Source organism: Passer domesticus, chromosome 5, assembly GCF_036417665.1.
Source record: "Passer domesticus isolate bPasDom1 chromosome 5, bPasDom1.hap1, whole genome shotgun sequence".
In the NCBI taxonomy this organism is placed as follows: Eukaryota; Metazoa; Chordata; class Aves; order Passeriformes; family Passeridae; genus Passer; species Passer domesticus.
The window spans coordinates 71,738,528-71,756,937 of NC_087478.1; the positions used below are offsets into that span (position 1 = coordinate 71,738,528).

Sequence of the window (18,410 nt, forward strand, 5' to 3'; positions counted from 1 at the left end):
CCTAGAGAAAAAGGCACAGATCCCCATGCCTATGACTGATGCATGGCTTGACTATCATAACCTGTGATCATCTTAGAGATGATCTCACAATGGATCTGCAAAATGGCATTAAACTAATGAATGTAGGCTGTGCTTAATCCTGATATTTCCCAACTTCACTGGGCTTGACCTCACCACATTAGTACACTCTTTACAGTGCTCTAGAGACCACAGGTATATTGTAAATGTATATAGCATTAGTCTCAATTAGCTACTGTCTATTTTTGAAAAATGAAATTAAAATGTCCTTTGATTTTAAATATGGATTTGGCTTGTATGAATTTTCCTTTTGATTTTTTCCTCTTCTATACAAATAATTGTAAAAGTACACTATAAAGCAGTTTGTCAGTAGTAACTATGACTTACAGAACAGTCCCAGGTGTATGAACATTAATTATGACTTATTACTAACAAATTAATTAACTGATCATTCATTTTATAATTACTTTTCAAGAATCTAGCCCATCCGTGTTAGCTTTGCAAAAACCCCACAGAAATCTACTGGAAGGACTCAGAGCACACTGCTGATCCTAGACACAAGCTGTGTCTTACTCATTAGCATTTCTTTTCAGTCATGAAAACTGCCTCACAAAGAAACCTCATTCTAGGAGCCAGGGCTTTAAAAAATGTAGAATTTTGGGACATATGATTAAAGAATTTGACACATTGAGAAGTGGCAAGATTGTGGATGCTACAGGTGGTTGCATACAACTGAATCTGATTCTATGATACTTTGTGAATTCTCCTTATTGTTTGAATCATGTATCATTTGCTTGTTTTATTTTAGAAAGCAATCTTTCTTATATGTAACCTTTCCTCCCCTGTTCTCTCATCCGTCCATTGTACTACATAAATAATTCTTGTGTTCTGTAAAACCTGTCTTTGCAATCCTTCCTCACTAACACACTTCTCTCTCTCAAAATGTCGCTATTTTCATTACTTTCACAACTTTCAGGATTGTTATATAGTTTATTTATTCTTTGTGGTAATGGCCACAAAAACGGAAACAAAGAAAGCAGATTTCCACCTTAGTCCTCTGATCTCTGGAAGGTCTGTTTTCCCTAGTCTTCCAACCTTCCATAGCACTGATTGTTAGGGGTTAACAGAAGTTTGTTTGTGATTACTTTATATTCAATTCACTTCAAGTGTGTTCAGTAGCTATCAAGAGTTGACTCCCTTGGGTGGCATTGGGCTGAGGGAGCTTGGTGTGTTCAGTCTGGACAAAAGGAGAAACAGGGGGACCTTATCACTCTCTACAACCACCTGAAAGGAGGCTGTAGCCAGAGGGGGAATTGGGTTCTTGACCCCAGTAACAAGGGATAGGATGAGAGGATAGGCCAGGGAAGGTTGAGGTTGGACTTTAGGAAGAATTTCTTCACAGAAGGGGTGATTAGGCATTGGAATGGGCTGCCCAGGGAGGTGGTGGAGTCAATGTTCCTGAAGGTGTTCAAGGAAGGACTGGGTGTTGCACTCAGTGCCTTGGTCTAGCGTACAGTTCAGTCATAGGCTGGACTCCAATCTAATAGATTCTGTGATTATTAGAGGACATTCACTTTTTTTGCTACGCAAGGTGACCCACAGTCCTGCAGGTCTCCTGCAGGACTTTTTACAGGCCCAGAGGAGCCCTTCAGCTGGTTTACAGGCACAGACCAACACCGTTCCTGTCTCATGACCGCACCAGCCGCAGGGTGTGACTGTGAACGGGCCGAGCGGATCCCTTTCCACGGGGAGGATGGAGCCCTTGCTGTGTGGCTGCTCGGGGAGCGCTGCCCGCCGGTCGCGGGCTCGCTGTGGTGACAGGCTGCTGCCATACACGCCATGCGACAGCGCACCGTGGCTCTGCCGGGGCCCTGTGCCAAACCTCGCCCTCACGGACGGCACATGGCGGAGCGGCACACCTGACCTCCCTTCCCCACGATGCCGGTCACAGGGCCACCTCCCCGGACGCTCCGTGCCCCCCCAGGGCCATCACTCGTATCCCTGCAGGAGCACCAGACCCCACCCAAAAGACCGTCCCCTCGCTCCCTGGGGAGCCCAGAGCATCCCACGGAGCCGCCGGGCGGACGCCCCGACCTTCAGGGGAGCCGCCCCGCGGCCCCGCCCTGCAGGCCCGGCGCAGGGCGGGCGGGCAGGTGAGGCGGCGCCGGCCATTGGGAGGCGGGCGGTGACCGGCGCCGAGCCGCCCCGCCCCGCCGCTATATGAGGCGAGGGGCGGGCGGCGGGGCGGGCCTGAGCGTGTGCGGGCACCGAGGTGAGCGGGGAGGCGGGAGCGGGCCAGCCGGGCGCTGTGTGGGGCCGGCGGAGCGCGGGCCCCGCGGCGCGGCGGCCGCGGGAGGCGGAGGAGGCGAATCCCCCGGCAGGAAGGAGCCGCTGTTCCTCTCTTCCCCGCGCCTCCGCCCCGCTCGGGGAGCCGTGGCGGCCGTGCCCTCCTCCCCCCGGGAGGGGCTGGCTGCCCATCCCTGGCAAGGACGCGATGGAGGGCTCGCCCCGGCTCCCCCGGCGGCGGAGGCTGTCCCGGGGAAAGGCAGGCTCGGCTCCGGCTGCCCGCTGGGGTGGTGTGCTGCGGCCTCCCCGGCGGCGGGCGGGCAGAATTGTGGTGTCATTGCTTTCCAGGAGCAGGTGTCCGTAAGTAGTTGAAGATAAGGGTGGCCGAGCATCTCTTGCAGAAACTCTGCTCAAGGTTACAGCCCCTCCAATGGAAGCCGGTGTCTTGCCGTGGCACAGGCACGTTTTTTGGATGGGTGTAGGCAGGGACCGGTTCCTCAGGAAGAACGATGCTGTTGTAACTAAGCTGGCTTAGTTTGCTTTATCAAACGTGGGGTTTTTTTGGTTTTTTTTTTTTTTTTGGTTTTTTTTTTTGTCTGTGTGGATTTTTTTTTTCCAAATTGAATTGACTTTAAATTCACGGTTGGATTGCTGCAGAGGTCATGAAAGGGTAAAACCGATTTAAGGGGATTGAGAAGAAGGGGGGGGGCTGTACCTTCAAGCATGGCCCTTCTAAATTTTCATTCAGGCTGCAGCCCGGATGCCAGGCTGGCGGTGTGATTTGCAATTGCTTGCTTGCAGTTTTTCTCCTGTGGATGATGTGTGCAGGAAACCTGCCTAGTTTTATATGGTCACTATACTGAGTTTCTGGAATCATCCCCTGTGCTGTCTAATTCTGCCTATGTAAAGGATTTTTGGATTCTGGATGGGTGGGGAGGCTGCAAACAATACGAAGTTTGCCTTGCTTTGGAATTCTTGCTACAGATATTTTGAACGGGAGGGAGAAGCGTGGAAAATTTATGATCAGTCCTTCCCGAGGCTCAGTTTTGAGGCTAAATGTTCTGAATGTGTGGTGTGACACGAAAAGACATAACTTGAAAAGGGGGGGAGCAGGGTGTGAGAGAGCTAAACAAGAGTTTCTTTGCAGCTCCATCCATTTCAATGGTGCGGCTTTCCCAAGCCCCTTTCCATCGTCCATCATCACCTTCAGGCCGGTCGGAGGAAGGGGAGGAGAAGAGGATGAAGGCGGCCAAGCAGCAGGTGACCCCGGCTGGGGAGAGCCCGGCTCCCGCCAGCCCCCTGCAGTCCGCGCTGAGCACGGCGGCCTCTCCTTCCCAGGCCTACGAGATCTACATCGACAACGGGCTCATCTGCCTCAAACACAAGATCAGGAACATCGAGAAAAAGAAGGTAACTTGGTTTTCTTGCCCATGGCACCTATTTAAGCTGCCGATAGTAAAGCTCATTGCCTTTAAAATAATATTTAATGTTATTTCCATTATTTTTAACAGCTGGAATAAGGTTACGTGTGTATATAGAGAACCAATATATGTTGATGAAAACTAGTGATGCTTCTTGTGACCAAATCAGTTCAGAACAAACTTGCATCTGATTTAAACGTGATTATAGTCTTGAGAAATCTTTCATTAATTATATGCATCTGATATTAATTTAGATGTAAATTGTTTGTAAAATTGGAAGTTAGAACAAGTGTTTCCTCTGATGGTGGAAATGTCAGATTATATTAAATATGTATTGCCCTTTATTTTGCATAAATATTTGACTTACATATTTTAAATACAGGCAAGTGTTACTGACTGGGAAACTTATACAGAAATCCTCCAAAACTTGATCTCTTGTTTTGCCCTCTGCTTTCCTTAGGCTGGGGGACAGAACAGTGTTAGTAAGAATAATAACTGAGATTATTATACACCTAAAGCATTGTAGATGTGGCTAGTCAGCCTTCTGCATTCTAAGGCTTTTCAGCTGATTGGCAGGTGACTGTATGCTTGGTTTCGAGTTGAGAGAATGTTTTCTGTAGGATAAAAGATGTAAAGGTGTTGTTGCTTTCAGTGGTGGATCAGGATTACAAGTAAAGCAATTGTGTGAATATGTTGTGCTACTCTAAATGTCTGGAAAGCTTTTAGTTATGTCTTAGGGCAAGGAGAGAGAGTAGATCAGACATCTGGCCATGTGCTTAGGGGACTTGATCCTCCTGCAGGAGATGCAGTATTACTGCTGTCTCATGTCATGCATCACGCTGTAATTTTGAATAACATCAGACAAGCATGTTTCCTTTGTGTGGTTAAACAACTTTGTGTTGTATTCTAATTCTGTCCAAGGACGCTTCTTGTTGTGAATTTCTCTGGTACCTTTGATTTTCATGTGAATGAAAATATGGCCTTATCAGCAAATAAAACTAACTTACTAAAATGAGTAGGAAGTGTTCCTAGTCTTACACACCTATAGGTACTGTGTCAGTGAATCTCTAGATACACAAATGGAATAGTATCTGACTCATGGCAGTGAAGTCACCTTTCTTTTCCCTAAAGAAGTTTTGCAATACCAAATAGTTTAGTTTTGTGTTATTTACATCAGCATTTAAAGACTGCTTTGGTATATTGGAAATAAATCTTATTTCTTCCCTGAATACACTTGTCCGCTTTCTTAGGGATCAGGGCTATAATTTTTGATGTAACTAAAGCAAAGTTTTTGAAAGACATAACAAAGATAACAAAACTAAATTCCAGCATTGACTTGGGAAAGCTAAATAAGCCTACCTTAACAAGGACACTGGATGTATTTGAAGCCATTTAAAGATCTTGGATCAATGCATTAATAGTTCTTAAATGAAACAAAAGTAGCAAGTAAGAACTGAAAGATCAGTGATAGGGAAAGGAAGTAGACAGTCCTGCGGACTGAAATTGCCAAATCAAAGGCATAGCAAAACTGTGTTCCTTTCTCCAGAAACAAGAGGAAGTAGGAGGTTTTCTATTCTAGGTTACAGCATTTCACTTATACCCCTTGCTTAATTTTTGTATTAGTTTCTGTATAATGTTTACTTTGAATTTTCTGCAGCTCAAACTAGAAGATTACAAAGATCGTCTGAAGAAGGGGGAAGCCCTCAATCAAGACCAATTGGTAAGCTTGCTTTTTATGTAGGAGTGGAAGGCCTCAAAACCTTCTAATCTGGCAGGAAGGATTGGTTGCTGAAGGAAATGAGGTGTTTTTATAGAAGCAGTACCTAAAGATACTTTTCACAAAACCAAATTAACAAATTATTGGTTATCAGGCTGAATGTTGAGCCCATAAGCTCTGTTGCCTGTTTTAACCTTGATGGTGTTCCCTGAAGGAATAGAAGGTCTGTTTATCTTTGTGGACTTTCAGCTTCAGTGCTCCTGCACCTCTGTTTCTTAATGAGGTATCTGTGTACCGCTGATCTATATGGCAGTGCAGTGTTAGAGCCCAAGCCTCAAGAATTCTGAAGTGGCTAATTAATCCTCATGATTTCTTCATTAGCAGCTATTACTTGAAATTGCCTGTTGTCTGCACAGTGCTGTTGGTTACAAGTAGCTGTTAATATGACTGACAGTGCTGGCTCTTTTTTGTCTTGGTCTGGAATAGATTTTAAATCTGAAACCAAATTTCTGTAACATGAAAGCTTTAGCAGAGCTGAGTAGGAGTGTCACATAATCCAAAGACTTTATTGCTCTACTAATCTAGGAATTACATTTTTAAAATATAGTGGACACATGCTAAAGAGTAATTGTCTGATGAGGGATACTGATGCTTCAGTGATAGTACTGATCCTGCTAATGAACCAGCTGGAAAAATGTCACTGATTGCTAACTTTTTCACAGTGCAGCTGTCTGAGAACACAAATTCTATTTTGTTACTGTGAATCTTTTGTAAAGGAGTTAGAAATAAGTGGGCTAAGAGGGGGAAAATGGTACCCTCTTAGAAGTAGAGTAAACCTGTTGAAGTAAATTGTTGCTTAGTACTTAACTACAAAATCTGATGTGGTCTCTTGCCATATCAAGTGCAAAAGGAAATTAATTAAATCTGATGGTTTGGAGTAGGTTGATGACCTTTCAATTCCTTTCAACTCAATCTTCAATCAAGTGGGCAAGAAACTTTTGTGTTTAGATCATTGGTGTTCTTCACAATCTGTTTGCTGCCATGAACAGTGAGACTATTGAACAATGTTCTGTAAGTTGGAATAGTCTTGAATGGATTGACTGCTTTGATATGTGCCCTGCACTGTGAAAAGCTGTTAGGTGACAGTGTTTGGAAAATGGCATTAACTTGGTTACTGGTTTTTAGTGTTCCTACTTGGGCTTCGCTTTTTGAGTTTTAGTGTCTTCATCCCAGTTTCTGGAGTTTCTTAGGCTACTAAAATGAAGAGCTAGATTCAGTCTTAGTGAACTGACAAGTGGTAGTCAGATTGTTCAGGTGACCACAGTAAAGCACATATGCATTCAATATTTAATTAATAATCTTTTGAAGTCCCCTGCTTCAGTGGTTAAGATACAGAAATACTGCATTTGTAACTTGCAGATGCAAATTTGTGGTGTATGTACAAATTGAAGCTGGAGTAGAACTTAATAGATCTTAACACCTAAAGAAACCAACTGCCTTATAATACAGTGGTGCTCTAATATTACTTGATGCCATCTATAGGCTTAATTTTCTCACACAGAGGAAGAAGTGCATGTCTGGTGATGAATTTGTTTTGCAAGTAATTTGGATTAACCTGCAATTACTTATGGTGCATGCCTGCCAGACCTAATGTGTGCGCTAGCCTTACATTAGGAAACATTTGTTTCAAAAATTAGGAGCTTCCAGCAGCTTATTGTGCTGTTTTGCAAGCTGAGCAGCTTTTCCTCAGCTCTGTTCTTCCAACATTCTTTTAATGAATGTTAATAACAGGTGTGACAGAAGAAAGCTATTGCTTTCCTGTGGGCTGAGGTACAGCCTGTCATGAGAGCTGTTCTTGATGTTTTCAGGTGCAGAGTTTTACTCTGCAATTTGTGTTGTTAAAAACACAATTACAGTAACCTGACTAGTAAATTGTTGGTGTTAGTTGTGAGTCTTCCTCAAATGTGTGGCCATTGGTTTCTTAGAAGTCATTCTTTCAAGTGCTAAGTGAATTGCTAAATAGTACTTCAAAGCTGCTTGGTAAATTGTGTGAAGACAAACCTCAACTACCATGTGAGAAGCTTGCACTATGTGTTGAGTAGCACTTAGTCCAGGTAGTGTCTAGTATGTCACAAACAAGGGAATAAAAGTACCTGAGCAATCAAACTGAACAAATGAACATATAACTTGTTTTCCAGTTGCTTAGGAACACACATGGAATTTGCAGATGCCCTAAACCTTATTGGGACAGTAGATTAAGCTTTTGTCACTGCACTGATGAAACACTAAACACTAACACTGCTGTGAAAGAGCTTTATATTAGACTGATGAGCCTGTTCTAGAAAAACCTGTGATATCATGTCAGGAGCATAAACCAAATTAGGTGTAAAGCACATGTGAACTGAAATTAAACTTGTTATTTCATGTCTTGTGGTGTGAAGATATAGGCAGCATGTCTGACTACAGCATTTTTCCATCTTCATAGCTGTCAAGGGAACTTAGAGAAACTAACTGACCCATTAAAAGTGGGGTATATCAAAATGCAATTAATAATCTACTGCAATTAGTATTCTTGAAGACTAGCCAGTAAAATTTTGGTTAAAGTCATTAGTGAAGACAGAAACATGGCTTCTTTTGTGGAAACTAAATTGCAAAGACTTATTTCTGGAAGTATGACTTGCCCTGTATATTTCTAAAATTTGAACAAATTTTCTTTAAAGGCATTTAGTTAAGCATGAGGGTAGAAGATGTGTACTGAATTTCTCCTGTATTCCTTCCAGGCTTTTAGACCACTCTCATTTTAAGTAGCTGTTTGCCTCTGATTGCCAAGACCTATACAGGCAAACTTGTAGGATATCTGTCTGGTGGTATGAGCTGGCTTTGAACTGCATCTCAGACACTTGCAGGTGAATATTTGCAATTAAAGTACCAGCCATGGACACAGTATCTTTAAAAAGCTACAGTTTCAGAAAAGAACACAGTAAATGACAACTTCACAATGAGAATTTAAGTACAAGGCAATAGAGTTGCAATCAGTAGTCTTAGGCATGAAAAATACATTTTTTTATCTATTCCTTTGTAGGAGGCAGTAGAGAAATATGATGAAGTAGTGCACAACCTGGAATTTGCCAAGGAGCTTCAGAAGACTTTTTCAGGGCTTAGCCAAGATGTAAGTATAACTATTCTTCTCTATATTGACAGGAGGAAACTGCAAAACTTTGTGCTACTACTTTAATGGCTACACTTATATTCCAGTACACCCCTTGCTAGGAAATTCCTGCCTTGTAGCTCTGCAGCCGCAAAGCTTAGGCATAGGCTGAGGAGCAGTTAATTAAGGAGAACTGATTATTTGGTGCTTGTTAACCAGTTGTCTGTTTCTGATCACTTGGTAGGCAAAGGCTAAAGAAACTTCAGTGACTCCAGTGGTGGGCCCCCTGAATGGCTGGGGCCTGGAAAATGAGACCTGTGAGGAGAGCCTGGAACAACTGGGCTTGTTGGGCCTGGTGAAGTGAAGGCTTGCCAGGAGATGCCCTATTGTCCTTCAGACAGCAAATACTGAAAGGGTGGAGCTGGGATTTTTGCTGAGGGATGTGGTAGGAGAAGCAATGATCATTACTTGAAATAATGCTAACTGGGTAGGAGGAAATGGTCACTCAGTGGGTGACATTAGAAGCAGGCTTCCTAGGGAAGTGGTAAAATCTGTCCTTGGATTTCTTCAATACTTGTATGCACGAAGTTCCAAGCAATCTGATCTTGATTCACTGTAGCCTTTCTGGAGGCTGGGCTAGACAATGTCCCAGGATCCCTTCCAAAATGATTTTTTTACTGCTTCTGGTGAGGGAAAGTGCTGGTTTTAAGTCGCTTTGACTTCAATGAGAAGTACATCCCTCAGCAAAATTTAACTGAAGCTTGTGGTGTTTGCTACTCCATCTGCTGTAGTTGTCTCTAATTGTGGCAAGATACTGATTTAGTGCTTTATTTAGACCTTTGTTCAGGATTTAAGGCACTCCATACATTATTTTTATGCAAGCAAGGTTTTATCTTTGGAGAAACTGGTCTCTTGGCTCAAGCAAATTCTACACTTACAGAAGACTTGATCCAAGGTAGCGGTAGGGAAGCTAAACATGATTAGTCACTGCTCTGGCATTATTTCTACAGAATGCTGAAGGACTGGTACCTTGTGACCCAGTGTATCTTTGAGCAGGTGTTTTAAGTAATCCAGCATTCTACCAGTTCATGTTTGTTCTTGAACTTATGTATTTAAAGGCTCACCCACCTTGTTTTTAACTTGTTTCTGTTTCTGCTGATATGGATTCTACAGCCCATAGCCATTACTGGAACACTAAGAGCCATTCTGGCAACAGCATCCTTGCATCCTTTTCAGTGTGTTGTAGGGAACAAAATTTTCATCGATTGACACATATTGAGGCATTTTAATTTCTGCAGTTACTAGGTTAGCTTCTGCTGGGTAGTTCTGTTAGTGCATGATGAGAGACTTGAATGCATATTCTGTATGTGTTCTATAATTTCATGTTGTTGCTTATTTAATGAGTATTTTGGCCTTCTGCCAACAGAAATAATTGTAGGATTCTGCTGTATCCTTTAAGCTGGAATAGTCAAAAGTGAAGAGCAGTTGTCTTACTAGGAGAAACTTGAGACAACTTCTGCCTCTCTAACTCTGTGGTAAATGTTAAAGGTCAACTAGGCCTGGATCAATGCATTGGTATCAATTCTATCAGTTTCTTTAAAAGTTGTTACAACAAAACAACTAGCAGGCGTAATCAGAGTCTAGATATCACAAAGGCATATCACAAATGAAGTTACCAGTATCTAGTTTGACTGAAAGATGTGTAGACAATTAGTAGATAAATGGGGAGCTCTTCCAAAGGAGGAGCTTAAAAGATTCTGGATATCTGAAGAATTAGGAGGTTCTCTTATCTAAACAAAATGAATAGGTGGTTTCCTCATTGTAGGATAATCAATACTAGAACTCAATGTTTTGTCCTTGAATCTTGTTACTAAACAGGATTAAACACACTAAATTGTGTTTAATTGTGGAATTTTGCATTAAAATAGCTGCTGAAAGCACAGAAGAAGGCTCAGCGGAGAGAGAGTCTATTGAAGCTTGAAGCAGAGAAGAAGAAGCTGCGTACAATACTTCAAGTCCAGTATGTGCTGCAGAACTTCACTCAAGAGCATGTTCAGAAAGATTTCAAAGGTGGTGTGAATGGTGCAATATACTTGCCTTCTAAAGAACTAGACTACCTCATAAGATTTGCAAAACTGACATGTCCAGAAAGAAATGAGAACCTGAGGTAAGTTCAGGGATTTTTGTCTGATTAGTATGCTTAATTTGTTGTTGTAAATGTCCTCTGTTTGACACTGCCATGTCTTTAAATACCATGTTTTGGAACATTAATTAAAATTCTCTTCAGTACTCTTGATTTTGTCTGAGATTAGGAATGTGAAGATTTACCTTGGAGCATTAGAGGGAAGCTGCAGTATTACAGCCTCAGGTGCAGGTTACAGACAGACTTTGCCATTTTATGTCTCCCTGTGGGACTGAGGGGACATAGTCCAATACTATCCTTAGCAGGGAAGCTGGGGATGTGCTGCTTTTCTGAGGTCTCACTGCTCATGAAATGAAAAAAGTGCAGTAAAATCAGAACTCTTTCTGTATTCCATTTACATTGATGATTCAGGTGTGCTTCTTTATTCCAGAGGAATGTAAGATGGTTCTCCTGAGGTGTTCTTGCTGTTAGCTTCAAAGTAGTTTTAAAAAATTGCCTGAAGTTTTTGATACCATTGCACTAAATGTCATGCATGTTACCATGGTGTTACAGAGGTAATGTCAGTATCAGTGCTCATGTGGCACTGCTCTGGTGCTGTGATGGCTCATGCTTAGTGTGACAGCCTGTCTAGTAGGGTAGTACAGCAAGAACTGTATTTGAATATGGAACAAGTAGTTATTAGGTGGTAAGTTGAGACACCTTATAGATAAGTCACGTTTGACTATGGACTAATTCTTTAAGTGCCTCAAAATTCTAGTCACTTGTCATATACTAGACTTGCCTATCTTTGCTCTTTAGTTAACTACTTCCAAGTAACAGCTGCTTATAAAAAGCTACATAACAGGAGTGTCTCATCCCAGTGATGTAACTTTGTTTCTAGTTTACTCTTATGGTATTACTTCTACAAGAAGTATAATCCTTTCTGTTGGGATACTGTGTTTCATTGCAGTGGACTGAAAATTCCATCTTCTGGAGGAAGTGGATCTTGGACCTATAGTAAAGTTTCCCAGGAGCTGCTAGTTAGTGAGAATGGCACCTGTACAAGTCCATCCAGTAAATGTGACCAGCTGATTAAACAGCAGTTGTTGCCCTGTTTGGGAATCCTGGCTTGTAATGCAATTCAGCCACGTGGTTTTGTGGGACAGTGCTTAGGATCTCTATATAGACCAACAAAAGAAGTTAGGTTTGCTAGGTTAAATCCTGTGCAGAGACAGCCGAATTGCTTCCAGTGTTTCTACTCTGTGTATGCAGGAGGTGTATGAAGGCTGGACATTAGTGAATGTTGTAAAATGAGGGGTATTGGGAGAGTGCAGCACTTGATCTTGGTTATGATTCTACCTGGTAAAACTGTCATTTGTTTTAGTGTTGAAGACCAGATGGAGCAATCATCTCTCTACTTCTGGGACCTTCTAGAAGGAAGTGAGAAACCTGTGGTTGGAACAACATGTGAGTGTCTCATCTAGAGAAATAACCTAAAGATGTAAAATTTGTGTGCTTGTTAAACATCATAAAAGCAGTGAATACGCATGGAAGGCTACCAAATTAATTACTCTCAAGTTATGTGTGTGTCTCGATTCTCCAAGGATGAATGGCTGTTCCTAGTTCAGTTAAGTACAGGTCAATTAATGCCATGTGCTTTCCTCTTCCAGTCAAGATTTACTCTTCAATCAGTGTACCAGCATATTTTTGAGGAATACTGCTGGTAGCAATTCAAAACCTGATGCATGAATACCTTACAGAACAGTGGGAAGCTTTTTGTATAGTTATGTGCAGATGGGTTAAGCTTGGAACAGTTCCCAGCCATGAACTGCTTAGTTGAGTATTACAAAGCTTCATTGGCCCTGGGCTGAAGGTTCCACAGCACTGAAGAGTCTCCTTTCTTTGTAGGGATTCTAGAGTCATACCCGTTGTCTCCCTACAGTGCAGGACACCACACTAGTTGTTAATGGAACTTAGATTTCACATCATGCACAGTTGCAGTTTTTCTTTGATGTAATGGAAGTGTCCTTACTTTTCAAGCATACCAAAATCTGTAGGACTTTACAGATCATCTTCCATTTGTGGCAGAGTTCCAGAATTCCTGGTTGTAAGCCAACATATACACATAGTGTTCCTGTTTACAACTTGCTTGTGAGGAAACTGCCCTTAATTGAGTTGTAGTGTCTTTCTATTGCAAACAGCCCTTGCTTGTTGTGTTTATGCCAGCCTTGTAGCAGCTGTGTGGCAGGAATCTTTCATTTGTTACTGACAACAATGCTGAAACTGTTAGAACAGAGAATTAGTGTGACTTAAGTTCCACGTACAGGCAGCTGAACTGACAACTAGGTGTTAAATCTTCTCGTGTAGTTCTGGACAAGCTGCAGGCTTGGATTGTTGCAGGCTGGTAACCTTAGCCTTGTCTGTTGACATGAATAGATTGTTTATCAGTATCTCTATCCCTTTAGTATCAGTCTTGCATCCCTTTGTGCAAGCTAGACCACAGATAAAGCTGTTAGGTTGTTTTATTAGCATTCATTGCCTTGGAAGACAATTTTTTATAGCCATAGTAAATTCTAGCTACAATTCTTGTTTGTGTGGTTGTCACTGGTAGGAGTGATCTTTCACTGAAAGCTCTTTCTGTTCTCAAGGATGCCCTGTTTCCAGCTCCTCTGAAACAAATCCTAGAATCACCGTTACTTCTGAGGTCTTACTCTGTACTCTTAGCTGCTGTCTCTTGCTTGCACAGAGGAGCAAAATGGACAGTGCTTCTCAGAGTACAGTTAAGCTTTTGTTCAATCATGTCAGCTCTGAGTCTTTTCCAGCTTCAGAGGAGTAAGTTCATTGTGGGATCACACTCTTGCATTTTCCCTGCTTGTTTCCACAGTTCTTAACTTTTCTTTCTGAGACATCATGCTGTTATCAGCGAGTGTCTTGTAGAGTACTTCCATTGTGACTGTTTAGCTTTACCTCTGTTGCAGTCTCATGATTTTAATATCAAAGCTGGCTAGCTTATACCTGGTAAACAAAGCCATTTCCAAGCATATGGGAGACCAGGTGGCTCTGTGTTTACCTTGTGGGCATTAAACACAAGCTGCAGTCTTGCCCTGGGATTGCAAAGATGTTTTCAACTGCATTAAATTAAGCAGTCTAATAAATAATTTCCTTAATTAAAACATTTTGCTATAGCTTGGTAAGATGTGTGAACTTGGAGTAACTGCAGTTCATATAAAGGGAGGAAGTAAAAAGTCTTAATCTGTAATCTGAATACCCCTTAATTTCAGATTTTGTTATTTTAACTTCATGAACTTTTACTCTTTAGATAAACACATGAAGGACCTGTTGTCCAAGCTTCTAGACTCTGGCTACTTTGAAAGTATCCCGACTCCTCGCACCACTGTGCCAGTGAAACAATTGGAAGAAGAAGTAAATAGAAAACCTGAGAAAACAAGACAGCTGTCAAAAGCAGAGTCTGCCAAAGAATCAGGTGGAATATTACAGGGTTCAATTTTTATATCAGTGTTGGGAAAGGGTTGAACTGAGCACTGACTTTGCATGGCTTGGTGCTAAATCTAATGCTGTGCTGTCGCTTACTTGCTAGGTTGTAACTGAAATGGAACCTGCAGGGCTTGCAGCCCTATTTTAGCTAGTAATGTAGAAAAAAAAAAAAACAACTTTAAATCATAGTAATAGAGTGCTTTTGCCTTCTGAGAAAGTTGAAGCTGTGGGGACTGTTTGGTGTGTAGGGAAAGTTACATATTAGAATAACAAAATTATGAATACTATAAAATGTTTCTTGTTTAACTCTAAACTTTTGCAGCTGTAAAACTTAGAAAATAAAAGCTTGTCTAGAAATAGCATGTTGAATGGCAAGCTGAGCTTTCAGAATATCTGGTTTAACAAATTGGAACTACTATTTAAATAGATTTAAATAGTTGCTACTGTTTGATCTGCCCTTCTGCATTTGATCAGTTGAAACTAATTAACATCCTTTCTCTAGAATCCATTATGGAGCTTATGAAATCTGAAATACAGCCACAGGAGGTAAGATACTCTGTTAATTGCTTGCCTTTAGTATTGTGATTTTTCAGACACATTTATAAATGCTCTTCTGCAGCCCTTTTTTAAACTTAAAAAGGGAGTCTGAACAGTCATTTAAGTGTTGCTTGATGTAGGAAGCATTAAAGACTTGGTTGCATTTCTGTTTTTAACCCCGAATTTATGGCATCTGGTGTTGTATTTTGGGATGAATGGAGCAGGATTACATGAAGTAGTATAGTACTTTAATGCTCTGGCACATTCCTGAATAAAACAAAGCATCTGCCTTTAGAGTGGGAGCACTGATGTTTTGTGTCCTATGGAATAGAGAAAAAAGACATCTACTAAAGCTGTCTGTAAAAGCTAAGCTTGTTGCAGTAGCCTTGGTACTGGTGGGGCTGAGAATGATGTTGGTCTTACTCTGATTTGTTGGGGAGGTAGGAAACCCAAGACAGGCTTGTGTGCATGGGGGTGTGTTTCAGCAGGTCTTCAGACTCCTGAACTTAAGCTTTGACTGTCAGTAGCATAGAAATCATTAAACCTGGTTCAAAAGGTGGGGAAGGGTGTCTTTTTCCAAGTGGAAATACCGGTTCTTAAAATGCTGAGTCCCTGTTTCCCAGGTATCCCACTAGAGGGTGTACTCTAGAACAAGTTTTGTAACTTACTGGTAACACTGTTACCTGACTCTCATCTGGCGTCTAGCCAGAAAAAATGTCTCAGCCAGTGAGACTTGTACATTCTTCACTTCATTTATTTACTTCCTGTTCATGACCAAGTGGTAACTTAGAAAAACTTAGGACATCATCATTGAACTCTCAGACTTAATACTAACACAGCCTGCAGTTGAAGTCCAGTGGTATTTAATCTGAGACTCTGGTAACATTTTAGTATCAAAACTCCACTAAGAATGGGGGATATACTTGGTTACTGGGTCTAATATTTTGGGATGCTTAGCAGAATTTCTGCTAATATAATACCAGAGCTTTTTAGATGCTTAGAAGGAGAGCTACCTTTATAAAAACCACAATTGGACTTGATATTGTCACTGCCTAGGAACATGAGGTAGCATTGAGGATAAGGGCAGTAGGTTCACTCAGCTGGGTTTTACTTGTGCTGTTGAGCACTGTTCCCTGTTTCTCTGTGGCATGCCAAGCAAAGCTAGTCTGCAGTGTTGTAGGATAAAGCCATGGCCACATAGTTTCTATGACTAGTGCTTAGACTGTCTAGGCTCTGCTTTTAGTCAGCAGTTTTCAGTAGCTGGGTGACCTTATTTAACTGACCTGAACTGTAGTAGCAAAATGTGTTCTTGGGAGCCATTAAGTTTCTTTGGTCTATATAGTTTCTCAACAGGCGTTATTTGCCTGAAGCAGAATACTCTGTCAAGAAGAAGGCAGAAGAGCCCAGATCTTGGGAAGCCGAGTGTGCTAGAAAACAAGAACCTCCAAAGTCCTGGGAGATGCTTGTTGATATTAAAGAGCAGGAACAGAAGCAGAAACAAGAGACCTTAAAGCCTTGGGAAGCTCGTGTTAGACAGCAAGAACTCAAGAGACCAGATTCTCCAAAGCCTTGGGAAGCTTGTGTTAAAGAAGAGGAACAGAAGTGTGAGTCTGCAAAGCCCTGGGAGACCCGTGTGGAGGAGGAACAGCAGAAGAAGCCGGAAGCTGCAAATGCATGGGTAGCACATGTCCAACAGGAGCAGGAGTCTCCCAAACCCTGGGTAGCAAAGGTCAGGGAAGAGCAGGACCAGAAGAAACAGGAATCACCTAAGCCATGGGTAACAAAAGTTAGGGAAGAGCAGGAACAGAAAAAGCAGGAGTCCTCAAAACCTTGGGTAACCAAAGTTAAGGAAGAACCGGAAGAAAAGCAGGAATCTCCAAAACCTTGGGTAACCCAAACTAGGGAGCAACCAGAACAAAAGAAGCCAGACCCTGTGAAAACATGGGAAGTGCCTGTTAGGGAAGAGCCAGAGCAAAAGAAGCAGGAGCCTGTGAAGGCTTGGGCTGCACGTGTTAGGGAGGAGCCAGAACAAAAGAAGCAGGAGACTCGAGAGGCTTGGGACAAAGCTGACAGGCAGCAGCAAATGTCATCACCGCAGTTACAGAACCCTCCGAAGCCCTGGGCAGCTGCCACTATGGGGCCAAAGGAGCAGATGGGCCCAAAGAAGTTTGATATGGAACCCAAAGAAGTGAGTTGGCATATGTAGTATTATCTGTCATAAGCTTTTGACATTAGTGTGTGGGAATAAAGCCACCTATTAGCAGAGTTTATCTAAGGTGTATTTTATAGGCCAATATATAGACTCTCATTTCATTCTTTCTTGAGGGAAATAATTCTGGCAGCTAAAGTTTATATTTGAATAGCAAGATGGTCTGCTTTGCTTTTTACATCAGTATTGCTGTGTTTGAGCCTTGAATAACTGCTTTATGCATAAGACAGAAGAATTAACTTGGTTCATCTGTAGCTATTGGTTCTGGCCTCTGTTAGCAGTACAAAGCAGGTATGACTCATCCAGGGATCAAATACTTTGTGGCTGCATGTGAATAACACTTCAGTAATTTTTAGGCTTTTGATTAAAATAGCTGCTGATTCAAGAGAGATCTAATGTCTAGATCAAGCAATACCAACTGTACAGGGGCTTAAATATGTATTTCCAGATGAATGCATAAACCATATTGCTGTCCTGGGAGTCTGACAATAGCATAGTGTTAGAAATATAAAAGAGAGGCCATGGCTTACAGCTGAACAGGCTGCTACCCTTTGATCACATTATCTTCTTTCTCACCTGTGCCTGGGTAGCAGCAACACTGGTCACTGTCAAAAGAGAGAACTGAGCTCTGCTATGTCTGCCTTAGGTCACTAAGAGAAATGTTAATCTAAAGGTAGACTTCAGGAAGAAAATTTGGGGAATTGAGCAGTTCTCTGTACACAGTGTTGTAACCACAACTGTCTTCCTGCAAGAATGCAAGAACTACTATATCCCATGTTACTCATGGCAAATGATTAAGCTTATATCTTGTCAGTAAACTTGGCAAAACTGAAAAAATGGATGTTCTTGTGTCTAGAGGCGGGACCGCAAACCGAAGGTTGAATATGAGATTAAAAAAGTATGTAACGATGCAGCACTGGGTAACAACATGGGGTTAAGGTGTTTCAGCTTGAGCCATCTTTACACTCAAGCTGAGTAGACTCTTGTGTCCACTGCTGGTGGTGGTACAGGTGGGAAACCTGGTTGCCTCACTAAGTAGCTCTGAGCACAAATAGGTGTTGTGCACCCAGCCACGCACAGTATTCCTGTAACTGAAACAAAGTACTGGAATAGTCTCAAGCACTGGTAAAATGCCTTGGAATTTCTGGTGGCAGATTACCTTAAATGCAAGATGGTTCCTAATGAGAAGATGCCTCCTCTTAATTTTATACGAGATGGATGGCTTAAGTGGTTGAGAACTGCTGCAGTGAGTAAAGAGGAGGGTCTCCAGTCATCTGGAGAAACTTGCAAACTGCTTCAGAATCTCCCTAGTAGTGTGCAGGTGTGCAATATACTGAAATTAAACTAACTGCTGGAATGTGAGCTCAGTGAAGGGGGATTGCTGAACTAAGTAAACAAAGCATGTTTTAAAGTATTCAAACTTGGATTTACATAGACTGTAGAAAGACATCAGCTGC

At 41.9% G+C, this 18,410-nt stretch overlaps 1 protein-coding gene across 6 annotated transcripts in view; it reads left to right on the top strand.

The window, feature by feature from the left end:
* Positions 1 to 2,229: 2,229 nt before the first annotated feature.
* CAPRIN2 (caprin family member 2) overlaps positions 2,230 to 18,410 on the top strand; it is a 33,232-nt gene continuing 17,051 nt past the window's right edge. Inside the window, exons 1-10 of one of the 6 annotated variants that reach the window (XM_064420963.1) lie at positions 2,235 to 2,290; positions 3,452 to 3,714; positions 5,383 to 5,445; positions 8,525 to 8,611; positions 10,519 to 10,757; positions 12,097 to 12,179; positions 14,032 to 14,196; positions 14,710 to 14,753; positions 16,087 to 16,932; positions 17,810 to 17,851. In XM_064420963.1, coding sequence (XP_064277033.1) covers positions 2,239 to 2,290; positions 3,452 to 3,714; positions 5,383 to 5,445; positions 8,525 to 8,611; positions 10,519 to 10,757; positions 12,097 to 12,179; positions 14,032 to 14,196; positions 14,710 to 14,753; positions 16,087 to 16,932; positions 17,810 to 17,851 — 1,884 coding nt within the window. In that variant the 5' untranslated portion in view covers positions 2,235 to 2,238. Of the gene's footprint in view, positions 2,291 to 3,451; positions 3,715 to 5,382; positions 5,446 to 8,524; positions 8,612 to 10,518; positions 10,758 to 12,096; positions 12,180 to 14,031; positions 14,197 to 14,709; positions 14,754 to 16,086; positions 16,933 to 17,809; positions 17,852 to 18,410 lie in introns of all 6 variants that reach the window. The other 5 variants (XM_064420961.1, XM_064420962.1, XM_064420965.1 and 2 more) reach the window with 5 other exon arrangements.